The 13591-nt window shown below is 47.4% G+C and overlaps 1 protein-coding gene and 1 non-coding gene across 3 annotated transcripts; both read right to left on the bottom strand.

The window, feature by feature from the left end:
• Positions 1 to 584: 584 nt before the first annotated feature.
• Trnav-aac (transfer RNA valine (anticodon AAC)) lies at positions 585 to 657 on the bottom strand. The gene has a single exon. It is a non-coding gene; the product is annotated as a tRNA-Val (tRNA).
• Positions 658 to 6677: 6020 nt separating this feature from the next.
• Positions 6678 to 8626, bottom strand: Ifitm1 (interferon induced transmembrane protein 1). 2 transcript variants are annotated; one of them, NM_001106314.2, is given in 3 exon segments: positions 6678 to 6976; positions 7467 to 7668; positions 8415 to 8626. In NM_001106314.2, coding segments are annotated over 2 exon segments (330 nt in total). In that variant the 5' UTR covers positions 7653 to 7668; positions 8415 to 8626; the 3' UTR covers positions 6678 to 6832.
• Between the last annotated feature and the right edge of the window lie 4965 nt (positions 8627 to 13591).

Raw genomic sequence — 13591 nt, 5'->3', positions numbered from 1 at the left:
AAAAAAGTGTAAAGAGGGCAGTAGGGCAGAGAGGGAGGTGGGTAGAGAAATAGAAGAGTAGAGGAGGAGTTGAGGAGTGGAATAGAGACCAGCCATGAGCCATGAGGGAATGGGGAGAAAAGGGACAAAACAGCAACACAGAAGCAGAAGCAAGAGCAAGAGAGTGAGGAGGGGACAAGCAGGTAACTGTGGGGTGGAGCTTAGACAGAACGCTAACAGAAGTCATTTAAATGGGGTCTTTCTTTCTTTTTTTTTTTTTTTTTCGGAGCTGGGAACCGAACCCAGGGCCTTGCGCTTGCTAGGCAAGCGCTCTACCACTGAGCTAAATCCCCAACCCCTAAATGGGGTCTTTCTTACAGTTCCAAAGGGTGAGTCCATGATCATCAAGGTGGAGAACAGGGCAGCGGGTAGGCAGGCAGGCAGGCAGGCAGGCAGGCAGGCAGGCAGGCAGGCATGGCACTAGAGGAATAGCTAAGATTTATATCCTCATCTACACATTGGAGGTAGAGAACTGAAACTGGCCTTGGCATGGGCTTTTGAAACCCCAAAGCCCACCTTACTGTAGTAATTTTTTTTTCTTTTCTTTTGGAGCTGGGGACCGAACCCAGGACCTCGTGCTTGTTAGGCAAGCGCTCTACCACTGAGCTAAATCCCCAACCCCCCCCCAAAGCCCACCTTAATGACACGCCTTTCCCACATCTAATCCTTCCTAGTTCAATGAACTAGGCACCAAGCATTCAAATACATGAGCCTAGGGTGGCCATCCTCTTTCAACCACCACACTCCCACCAAAGATCATTGAAAACTTCGTGGTTAAAAATTGCAGTAAAAATAAAAATACTAAATGAAATGAAATGAGGAAAGTAAAGAAGGAGTAAAGTGAAAGGAAAAAAGAAAGGAAAAACAAGTTAGGAAAAAAAGAAGAAAAGCACAAGAGATAAACAAACCCCGAATCTGTTAGGTCCTAAAAAATTCCTTTTCTGGAATCTGGCATTTAGACAAGCCAGCATTCCCTCGGAGATTTAAGAAGATAGTTCATGCTAAAAGGACTCCTTACTTGGGCAAAAAACCAAAACCAAAACCAAAACCTACAGTAACTCTTCCATTAACATGTGCTTGTGGTGCCTATTAGCATGTGGAGGTCTGTGCTAGCCTTGGGACTCCCTCAGTCCCTACACACTAGTACTTGTTGCCGGTCATCCTGGCTGGTCCTCTATCCTGAGGGTCCCTTCCCTTCCCCCACCTTTTCTGACTCCCATCTACTCACCAGATGAATTAAAATGAGGACAGCAACTGCCCCTCGGGATGGTTGAGGAGAAGATTTTTATTGTAGATACAAAGGCCAGCACAACCAGGGTCATCTGGAAGGGTCTAGACTGAACAGGCCAGAGAGGAGAGGACAGAGAGAAGAAGAGAGGGCCATGGGTACAGACAGGTCTAAGAGTAGAGTCAAGAGAAGAACTAAGAAAGTATGTAGCCGGGGGCTGGAGAGATGGCTCAGCAGTTAAGAGCACCCGACTGCTCTTTCAGAGGTCCTGAGTTCAATTCCCAGCAACCACATGGTGGCTCACAACCATCTGTAAAGAGATCTGATGCCCTCTTCTGGTGCATCTGAAGACAACTACAGTATATATATATATATATATATATATATATATATATATATATATATATATATATATATATATATATATGTAGCCAACAGAGTTCATCTTGAGATCAGGAGAAAGACTCCTTTTCACAAGTAGAAACTGTCTTCTTTAGTCCCTGAGGAACGCTGGCTTTTGCCAGACTTTGGGAAAAGGGATTTCTTGAGACCTAGTAGAACCAAAGAGTGCTCACAGGGTGCAGGCCATCATGGTGGGGAAGGCATGGTAGCAGGAACATGAGAAGCTGGTCACATTGAATTAATAGTCAGGAAGCAGCAAGCACTCTCATTTTTATTCAGTCTATGACCTCAGCCTGCGAAGCGCTGTCACCACACTTTCCTTCCCAGACAATCCTACAAACTCCATACATATGCCCAGGTTTGCATGGGTGATTCTAAATCCAGTCAAACTGACAAAGAAGATTAGCCCACAGATATATTACTCCGGCTGATGCTGACCCCAGACTCCCTGAGGGTCGGTTCACTGTCAGGGAGATGTTTACTATGGGTTCTGTCTTTTGGGAAAGTGGCAGATCAGGGGACACTGGTCCTCGTGGGAGGTGCTCTGGTTACTGGAGATGTGGCCTACTGCGGAGACCGATCTTTGCTGGATTCTCTGTGCTCTGTGCTCCCTGGTGAGGCACCAACCCTACCTAGCCAGATCTCAAAGCCAGTGGGCTGCCAGTCTTGGATGGAACTTTGGGACTATGAGTCCAAAACAAACCATTTTCTTTATTAGTTAATGGTCTGAGGTATTTTGTTATAGGAATAGAGAACTGCCCAACACCAGGAAATACGTGCATACCTTTCTGCACTAATAATGTCTAACCTGCAGATTAGATCACACAGCTCAGATTCATTCTGTTCCAGTTTTCTCAGTTGGATAATGCTGCTCTGCTTCATTCTGCCTACGGGGCCATAAACCGTTTACATGCAGTTTCATTCTCATTTGTTTGGGGATTGTTACTATACTATCTGGAATGTGGAAATCTACCGATAGATGCACATTTATGTCTTTATCAATTAATCCACTTACTGTTGTCTTTTTCGAACCTTGGTCTCACAGTGATCTAGAACATTCTATGGCAGATATATTTTCAAGTACTTGTTGATGTGTTCATAAAAAGGCAAGGAGAGGGGGGTATTATGCTTCATGGAGGTGCGGTGAGGTTTGAGGAAGGGGGTGCCCCATGCACCTATGTGGAGGCATCCCCTCCCCCTCAGGACCAGCCACACGACAGTACAGCACAGTACAGAGCCCATTCAGGGCATGGGGAGGGGAGCCAAGAGGGTAGTAGGGAGAGAGAGAGAGAGAGAGAGAGAGAGAGAGAGAGAGAGAGAGAGGGGTAGAAGAGTAGAGGCCGGCCATGAGCACATGGAGTGGTGGGGGAAGGGAATGGGGATGGGGAGAGAGGGGGGGAGAGGAGCAAAGAAGAGAGCAAGAGAGCTGGAGAGAGAGAGAAGGGGGCAAGCAGCCCCTTTTATAGTGTTAGGCTGGCTGTTGCCAGGTGACTGTGGGAGAGGAGCTTAGACAGAATGCTAACATTTGTAGTCATGTGTTTATTATATGCATTTTATTTTACTTAGAAGTCTGATAGTAATTTTAATATGTTGTGACAAGGTCATATTTGTCAAATCCAACTAGGTTTTACAGTCCATTTTGGTCCCCTAAGTTCTTTTGCTTTTAGTGTCTTTTTCTCAAAGTGTGTGTGATTTGTAGTCAAGTGTTTGGAGTTTTTCTGAGGTTTTTGTCAGTTCCTGTCCTTGGCTTGTTCTGTATCTGGAGGCTATAAAACCTCTAAATGGGGTTTGCCAGGGAATTCACATTGAATATAATTGCAGGTGAGGCTGGGCTTTGTCCTGGCCTTTTGTTGTCTGTTACTGTGTCATTAGACTTTGTTTCCCGACAATGCTATGGCTTCTGAGGAGAAGCCAGGCGTGCTCTCCCTGTGGGGAATAGGTGGGGTGGGAGGGGGGTGGGCCAGTGGTAACTCAGGGCTTGGGTGAGAAGAGCCAGCTTCCTCTCCACTCCTGAGTCAGAAGCGAGTCAGACGACGAGCCTTACTGAGAAAATCTGGCCAGCCTCTGCTTACTTCATGTTTATTGAGCCTCTTTGAGCACAGAGGGTCCCGTAGTCTGGGCAAAGGCAGAGTTAAGAGCAGCACCCTTAATTAGTAGAGTCTGATGAGCACGGCGAAGGGCATGATGGTGGCGCGGCTTGTACTTGAGGCGGTTGCCGCTCAGCCTGGTTGTTTGCTTTGTCTAGATTTTGATCCCTTGTCAGTCAACTTTCTGAGAATGAAGGCCACCTCCTGGGGTGAACCTTGCTTTGCTTCCTCCAGAGGGACCTATTCCTGGGGTTACATCCCACCAAGATGAAGCCCTCTGCTCTCCTTACTCAGGAAAATAGTAGGGATCAGAGTGATTGCTCCCCCTACCCTGGCCAACTCTTGAGGAGTCAGTTTATTGACCTTTCACCCTTTCTGCCCTGCACTGAAATTTGAAAAGTCAACTCCATATGAAGTTGCTGAAGTGGTTAACCTGGCTAATGAGTTGTGTCCTTCTCCACAAAAGACCTTTTCTTCCTTCGTTCCTTCGTTTGTTCCTTCCTTCCTTTTTTTTTTTTTTTTTTTTCCGGAGCTGGGGACCGAACCCAGGGCCTTGCGCTTCCTAGGCAAGCGCTCTACCACTGAGCTAAATCCCCAACCCCCTTTTTTTTTCCAAACCGGATTTCTCTATGTAGTCCTGGCTGTTCTAGAACTTTCGATGTAGGTTAGACTGGCCTGCATCTGCCTTTCAAGTGCTGGGATTAAAGGCGTGCACCACCACCATCCAACCCCTGGCTTATTTTGATTCTTTCTTTCTTTCTTTTTTTTTTTTTTTTTTTTTTTTTGGTTCTTTTTTTCGGAGCTGGGGACCGAACCCAGGGCCTTGCGCTTCCTAGGCAAGCGCTCTACCACTGAGCTAAATCCCCAACCCCTTGATTCTTTTATTCTTTTAATGAATGTTTAATTTTTAAAAAAATCTTATATGTATGGGTGTTGGGCCTGCACTGTATTTCTGAGCACCATATGCCTGCCTAGTGCCAGGGGAGGTCAGAAGAGGGTGGCCGTCAGATCCCCCTACACATCCAGAGTTACAGATGGCGGTGAGCTGCCATGTAGGGCTAGGAATTGAACCTGGGTTTGGAAAAGCAACAAGTGCTCTTAACCACTGAATCATCTCTCCAGTCCCTTAGGTCAGCTCTGAGGCCAGCTCTCTCATTGATTCTATGGATAAACTTGGGGTTTCCCACATTGCTATCTTGTGCAGGCTTCTCTTTAATGATGGTTGGGTCACAACCAGAAGGAAAACATCTGTGCCTTCTAGGAATTCTCAGGCTTCAGCCAAGTGACTGGAATTTTCCAGTCTCCCAAAGTAGTCCTTCTTCAGTCAGCCAGAGGCATCCAGACCCTTAGCTGGGAGGTACCACCTTCTCTTATATACCAGGAGCCATAGCTCCCAAGCCTATGCATGGAGTAAATCCATCCGACATCATCGGAGAAGGCTCCTGCAGTGAGCGCAAGCTTAGGGGTGCTCTTGGGGGTGGGGTGGTTGTGTGGAGTCAGGCTGGGACAAAATCTGATTTGAGTTCCAGGGCTGAAAGTTCCCAGATCCTTTCCACTTCCTGCTCTTCTGTTGTGGAATAATTTGGCCCTCCGTTTATTTAGTTCTGTCTCCCCTCAGTATTTAGCTATTTTCTATAAAACCAGAATAGAGGAACAGAAAATGTCTGGGACATTAAAAAGTACTGGGGGCAGCGGTGAGGGAGGGAGGCCTTATGCACACTCGGAGGTGCATGAGTACACTTTTGAGTATTTCCTTCTGCTTTCTCTCTCACCATGCTAGACATCAAGGGAAGTTGGGAATTAGATGGCAGCTGTCAACACCCAGTAGATCCCTCCCTCCTGGATGGCTATGCTCCCGCTGGGCTGTTCTACTGTGCTACAGTCACGGGCAGAAGACACGTGGGTCCTGGGTCACTACTGTGTAAGGGGTTCTATCACTTTGTACCAAGCATCCCCACCCCTTCCCGCTAAGCTCTGGCCTGCTTCCTGACTGAATCCACTGCAGCGCTTCCTGCATTGGTACCAAGGCCAGACCCTTTAGCTACCCTAGGGATTCTGGATCAAAGCCACTGTGGTGGCTGACGAGGAAAGGAACTGAAGGGGGTAGGGTGGGTGGCAAGTTCCACAGACACAGTGGGAAAGGCTGGGTGGACTCTGAGAGACTGACCTTGGGAACCACAAGTACATACTCCTTTGAAGGCACCACTGAGATGAAGAACCAGACATCTTGAAACAGCATCTTGATGCCCTGGGGACTCCAAGAGACTTGCAAACTTGAGGTTCGAGCATGGCTGTGGCTGCCACCACACCTGGGTCTCCTCAGTGCTAAGATGAGCTAGGGGAGGGCAAGAGGTCCTCTGCACAAGGACGGTGCTGCACAGCCAAGGTTAGAGTACCCAGGATGTCCAGACTCCCCAGAAGCTGGCAGGACTTCCCTTCCTTTTTGTTTGCTGCCTGCTGCTCACCACGGCAAGTAACAAGGGCACTGTGTGGCCCTCATTCCAAACTGCTCACCCTTGGATCTGAAGTAAACACTACAAGTGGAAGGTTAGAGAGGCGAAAGAGATAACAAGCTCCCACCACAGAACCTGGTGTTGTGCCTGGGCTCCGAGGTCCTCACAGAGCCCTGGTAAGTGATTTGTCTGGATAGAAGGTGTACCAGAACCTTAAAGGGTGAGACATCAGTGGACTGAACCCTTCTCCGATTATTATTCTATGTCATTTCTGGGCACTCTGGGGACATGAAACCAGAAGGAGGCAAAGCTCATACCCTGTCCCCCATCCCCATACACACACCTCACACAAAGAACTCAGGCCCAGTGCAAGTGGCCAGAAACCTGCCAATCTGAGGACACCCTGCTACCGTCAGACTAAGAAGATGCAGGATGAACTCAATACAGGGTTAGTCCAGGGACAGAAGGTCGCAGCACATGTATTTTATTGAATCCACTATGAACAGCCATGTGAGTATAACATTTGCATATGTGTGGGGTAAACAGGCAGGACTAAGACTAGAGTTTGGGGCAGACTGGAAGGCCCCAGAATCTGTTATCTACCGTGAGGTGCTGCAAGATGGCTATGTTCTTTTAGTGGCGTAAAGAATGATCGTGAGGATAGCCATGAGGATGGTAAAGATCACGGAGCTGATGTTCAGGCACTTGGCAGTGGAGGCGTAGGTCTTGGCCCCAGTCACATCACCCACCATCTTCCTGTCCCTAGACTGGAAGAAACGGGATGGTCAGTGGCCTTGGAGCTGGTCAACCAAAAGACAAGCTCCGACTCGGTTCCCCCATCATCCTTCCAGCCCACTTAGTTCCTCTTACTTTTCAGGGCAGGGACCTTCTTCCATTTTCCCACGCTCACCACTATCCAGAAACACCCAGCACTAGCCTCTCACTCTACTGTTCCCTGTTGGTTCCTAGTGAAATTTCCACCCAGCCTGGAGTCCTAATCTTCAGAGTTAAGGAGCATTCCAGGAATTGGGAAGAAAGGAGATTTCCTTCAAACTCTAGGCTATGATAGGGGATCCCCAGGCAGCTCCTTGGATTCCCTCAAAACACATGCACACACATGCACGCATACACACAGCTGTATATATACTCACATATGGGTGCAGCCTACCCCCCCACACACACACACACAGACCATCCTCTGCCCCCTCTCCCACCAGCTGCCATCTGGGTAATTCAAGGTTGAGGCCCCTACAATACCTTCACAGAGTAGGAATACGCTATGAAGCCCAGGCAGCAGAAGTTCATGAAGAGCGTATTGAACAGGGACCAGACCACGTGGTCAGGCGTGGAGATCTCAGCAGGCATGTTGATTGTGGTGGTTGTCGCAGAATTTGAGGTGTGGGGTCCTCCCAGGATAACCACCTCTTGCTGTTCCTTGGGCATCTCTTGGCTTTTGAGGCTGGAAGAGTAGTGAATAAGGAAGGAATGAGAAATATGGCTCAAGCTGAGAAGTCCGGAGCCTGCAGTGCAGTGGGCCCGCCTTTTCCCCAACAGGGTCTGTTTCTCGGAAACCTGCTGCCTTATGTTTATAATTTGGTGTGTTTTCTAGGGGCTGTGAGGCAAGAGCAAATAATGGTTTCAAGTTACGTGTGTGTGTGTGTGTGTGTGTGTGCGCGTGTGCGAGAGAGAGAGAGAGAGAGAGAGAGAGAGAGAGAAAGAGAGAGAGAGAGAGAGAGCCACTCCTACCCCTTTTCAAACTGTCCTAATCCCCAGAGGCTGGAGTTTGAAGAGCTGTGCAGCAGCTCACCCGCTCCCCTGGGGAGAAGAAATGACAGCAGCGATCCCAAGTGCATAGGTTACAGTAAGTAGAAGGGAACAACATGGTCACTCTGTAGTCTGCTTTGAGGAGTGATGACCTTTTTTTGTACATTCTTTTTAACTGTACTCCCTTCGTTGTGACTGATAACAGGAGCGCACAACTTGTCATAGAGTCTAATGTCTACCTTCTGTACAAACAGGCCCGAGAGTTCAGGATTCTATATTTTTATTTAATTTGCTTTTGCCTTTGTAAGATACTCATTCTAAAAGCTGACGTTGAAGGAAAAACAAAGGCCTATAAGACGGAAATTCCCCAGAGATAACTATACCCCAAATCCTGACCCAAACTGCTGTGTCATAAAAAGGGGATTTATTAGAATGACTTACATACAGGCTTGGTCCGAGGAGCCCTACAATGGCCGTCTCCTGACAGAAAGGCCCAGGATCTAGGAGTCGTCCACAAGACTAAAACCAGCTGTCTCAATTTGGTGCTAGGGTCCCAGGGAGGTTCTAGAAGGTACGCTGGGATCCTGAAGAAGTAGGCACCAGTATCTCTGGAGCAGCAGAGATAAACTAGCCAGTGAGAGTGGGGGCGGACTGTAACTTCCTTCCTCTGTGTCCCTTTATCTGGGGAGCCACCAGGAGGTGTGGCCCAGATTTAGGGTGGGCCTTCTGAACTCAAATCATCCAACCAGGAAAAAACAAAACAACAAAACAAAAAAACCCTCCCTCTCAGGTACACCCAGCTGCTTGTGTTACAGTGGATTCTAGGTGAAGTCAAGTTGGTAAACAACAAAAGCCATCACAGCATATATTGAATATATATAATCAAGACTGCCCCATTGTCTGAAGTCCTCATTGTGCTGTTGTTTAAATCTTGGTCCACCTGGATAAAACACACACAGCCATCATGGTTCCACGTGGAGAGGTTTAATGAGAGAGGAAGAGGAGAGGATAGGAAAGGCCGGCCATGGGCACGTGGAGGGAAGCTGTGGGGGGAGGGGGCTGGGGAAAGAAGGGACAGGGACAGAGGGGAAGAGCAGGGAACAAAAAGAAAGAGGAGGGGCCAAGCAGCCCCTTATATAGTGTCAGCCATAGCTGGCTGTTGCCAGGCAACTGTGGGGTGGAGCATACCTGACGGTTGCCAGGTAGCTGTGGAGGTGGAGCTTACACGGAATACCAACACAGAGTGTGCTAAATGTCACATTCCTTTGCCTTGTAATGCCCCTAAAAGCCAGGAAGCCACAGAACCATGCCCATCCTCCATTTTCCCAAACCTCCACGCCTCTTCCCCTTTTCTCCTGAAGTAAAAGCCCCTAATAAAAAGCTTGCCTGGGAATTTGCTTCCACCCCACTTCTACCTCGAAGAGACCTGAAGATCTTGGGGTTTGCAGCCATCTGGTTTCAACTTCTCCAAGCCATTAGCGCTGAATTTCAGTCACAGTTGGCATTTCGGAGGAAAGAGATTGACTAGAGTAGATTTAATATCACCTTTTGGGAAGCCATACCTACATAAAAGCTGCAGACGTCTAGGAGAAGCCGCTTAAAGCCTTTAAGTAAGGAAACATGCTATGGAGGACAACAGAGCACCCAGGCCAGGCCAGAGAAGGGAGAGGGCTGCGAGAGGCAAAGCAACAGGCAGAACCCTCTAGGCGATGCCACCACCTTTGTTTGGGTTTGATCATCTATCAAGAATGAAGAGGGGGTTGGGGATTTAGCTCAGTGGTAGAGCGCTTGCCTGGGAAGCGCAAGGCCCTGGGTTCGGTCCCCAGCTCCGAAAAAAAAGAACCAAAAAAAAAAAAAAAAAAAAAAAAGGAATGAAAAGATGCGGGGGCTGGAGAGATGGCTCAGTGGTTAAGAGCACTGACTGCTCTTCCAGAGGTCCTGAGTTCAAATCCCAGCAACCACATGGTGGCTCACAACCATCTGTAAAGAGATCTGATGCCCTCTTCTGGTGTATCTGAAGACAGCTACAGTGTACTTATATATAATAAATGAATAAATCTTTAAAAAAAAAAAAGAATGAAGAGATGCCAAAGGCACAGGGATAAAGGTATTTACCAGATTAGAATGTAGATGAGAAGATTTAATAGAGAAAAGATGCTGGGGTCGGAGAGAAGGCTCCGCAGTTAAATCCCCTTCCTGGTCCTACAGAGGACCTGAGTCTGGCTCCTGTCAAGCAGCTCAGAACAATCTGTATGTCCAGCTCCCGAGGCCTGATGCTCTCTTCTGACCCCCTTGAGTACTGCACTCGTGCAAGCACACACACCCCAAACACACACACACACACACACACACACACACACACACACACACACTTAAAGATGAAAATAAAATCTTTAAGTCTGGAGAGATGCTTAGGGTTTAATAGTTCTGCTGGCTGCTCTTCCAGCGGACCTGATGTGAAGTCCCAGCATATGCGTAGCTGCTGTTTGTAGCTTCAGTTCCATGAGATCTAACACCTTTCTGGCCTCTGGGTGCGCCAGGTAGACGAGTGTTACACAGGCCACATGCAGGCAAGACACCTGTTTTCATTAAAAAAAAAAAAGTTTAAAAATTGAAAAATAAAAATCTTTTCTCTTAAATGTAATGTTTCAAAGAAAGAAAATATTCTGCAAAAATGTTGCAGAAGCACAGCAGGTGAATTCTCAGAGGCTCGCCCCCGAAAGACAATGGGGATGCTCTCCTAACTTTCCTAAAAGTCGATGAAGTGATGTGGGGCTGGCCATGGTGGTTCAGGCAGGTGAACCCACGGGCATCGTGAGGGCTCTTTCTTTCACTCTTCCTTTTGCCTCCATATCGGCCTCCATGCTCTGGCCTTCGCCGCCATTGCTGCTGTTGTTGCTGCTCTCCTGAGGAAGAAGGAACAGATCATTTGACTTGTGACATCATGCCCTGCGTGATGTTTCCCATCAGGCCTCCTGATGTGCAAGAACCAAACTTTTACTTCCTCTCTCACAGTTGATATGTGGCAACTTGAATTTCTGGGTGTCCTTTAGAGAGATGATGCTCGTCAGGAGACACCCCGGTCGTAGGCTCTTCACAGCCACGTCAATGCATTGAGAGGTTTCTCGCCACGGAAAGCATCAGGAGGTGGTGGACATCGATGGATCCTACTACGTTTCCTCAACTCACCTCTAGGATGCAATAACTGATCTAGATTTGATCTTCAGATCCCCACCCGTGACAGGGATGCCATTTCTACCTTATTGGGTGTTTTTTAATTTTAATTTTTTTTAACAAAACCTCAATTTTTCAATTTTACCAATAAAGACTCAGGAGCCAGACGCAGGGGAGAAAGCCTGCTAACTCAGAGAGGCAGAGAAAGCACCCAGCTGACCTTCTCCTCAGCCAACATCCCAAAAGGGCCTGTTCTTTCCCCACATCTCAACCACAACAACACCCCCCACCTCAAATCCTCAAACTGAATGTCCCTCCCTTCTGCTTCCTGTGTGTCTCTCTATTTGTCCTCCTGACTTTCTCTTAGTCCTTTTTTTTTTTTGGTCCCCTATGCTCACATCCTGTCAACTGGTTGCTTGCTCTTCCTGTTGACCAATGGTTGACTTTATTTAATCCTGTTTGCAATATTCAAGCTATTGGATGAAAGGCACGTGTGAGGGCTGAGGCATACCAAAAACTTGAAACAAGTCTTTCCAGGAAACAACACAACCTCAGGGTTCACAGTGTGAACAAATATCCTGCAACAGTTGGGTTCTCTGACACTTACCCATTCTTCTCACGTGAACCCAATATGGCCACCATGACGACTCTTCCTTTGGACACCTTCCAGCTGGTCTACTACCAGCCATCCCTCTACCTTGCAACTCTGCTCCTTCCGCTTCATCTTGACCTTTCCGTCTTCCGGTTCTCCCTCCTTCCCTCCCACCTGCTGCTCCCCGTCCTTGTCCACACACTCACACTCGCATTCTCTCTCACATCCTTGTTTGGGACATTCATGTTAGGCAACTCCAGGAACAAGTAAAAGGACCCTCTTCTCTCCGAAAACATGCTTTCCCTTCCTGAGGTGGCAATGAAGACCTTATTGCTATCTACTCTGTGGCCTTTTCTTTATACCCCCTATCCTGATACAGGCTCTAGCCTGCCGTCACGGGTTCCAGTGGCAAGTATTGTGTTCATGTCATACATCGAACATCACCTCTCGTTCTCCTTACCATTTGACCCTCCAGGCAAAAGCTGTTTTTTGTGCCCCAATTCTTCAAGGGGAACAGATGTCTTCTGCATTCTTAGTTATAATTACCAAGTTAACATATAAAAAAAAATTGGCATTCTGTAGTTTCTGTCCCGCCTTTATCACTAAGTTCTAAGTTCAGCATCTGATGTCATTGGAAACTTAACTATCTTGGCCGTCTCTTGATGGAGTGTAACAGACTCTTGGGGGACCAAAGAGGGAAACACATAAAAGTACCTTAAAGAAAAAGTTCCAAGCAGCAATAATGCCGGCCTGGAACCTTTAACAGATAAGGACTTTACATTCTTAACTACATGTTGACAGGTAATTAGGTAATTACTTTGTTATGGAGCTCAAGACCACAGGGAAAAGACCCTTGGCTTCAATCTAGATTACAGTTAGCCAAATTCCTGAAAGCAGCTGACAGGTAGTCTCTAGCCAAATCAGAGATGTGCCGCCAAGAGGCTGGTGAGGGAAGGGCTTTTGAGGGCAAAAACTCCGAGAAGTCCATGAGTATCTGTACAAACGAGTCACAAAAACCAAAGAGCTGTTCACCTCTGCCAAGATTAGGCAGTCAAAGTGACCATAAAATAGTCCTTGAACATCTGCCTAAGTGGGTTACAGAAGCCTGAGTCCATGGTTAGTCATAGCTTATAACAAAGCAGATGGTCACGGTGGCACATTTCTGGGTGCGGATCGAGGAGTCAGGGTTGATGGGAACTTATTCTCCAGAAACGGAATCAGAGACAAGTGGTTATTAGGTCATGAAAATGGGCACGTAGCACAAAACGAGTCCCTCTAACATCACACTATATTGTGAGTGCGACTAAAATCCAGTGCACTGGTCTAACGCTAAAAACCTTGTTCTCTATTTAAAATAATTGGGGTTCTTGAAAATATCGATTTGTTCTTGGTGACATAATAATTGTGTGTAGGGAACCATATTGGATTTGGGCCTGGCCACTTTGTGACTGTATGGCTACAGTTAAGATTACCGCCATAAAGTCATGAGACAAAAGCCTCTCCCATGAATTTACGGCACAGGAAGAAAAGACCAAGTATCTCCCTAGTAAACACCCAGTGTCTCCACTGCATGACCTCTGCTGAGCCCGGCTGTTGCTTGTGGAACCGACACACCAGGGCCACACCTGGGTGGTGGTCAATTTACTTCCGCCTTTTGCTTCCTCAGCCTTTATCCTTGAGATTTAGGCTGGTCTTCTCGGATTTCTCCCTAATTAATTCGGGTCTTTTGTTACCGAAGTCGTGAGCCTGGGTTTCCCACTGTGCTTCCCAGATATTTTCTACCTGGAGACTTGGGTATATAAGTGGTGAATAAAGCTACAGGAGACTCTCACTCCTCTTCTTCTCTCTTCCT

The sequence above is a fragment of the Rattus norvegicus genome, chromosome 1, assembly GCF_021556685.1.
Source record: "Rattus norvegicus strain SHRSP/BbbUtx chromosome 1, alternate assembly SHRSP_T2T, whole genome shotgun sequence".
In the NCBI taxonomy this organism is placed as follows: Eukaryota; Metazoa; Chordata; class Mammalia; order Rodentia; family Muridae; genus Rattus; species Rattus norvegicus.
The sequence above is the reverse complement of the archived record's forward strand: the minus strand, read 5'-3'. Positions and strand labels throughout refer to the sequence as shown.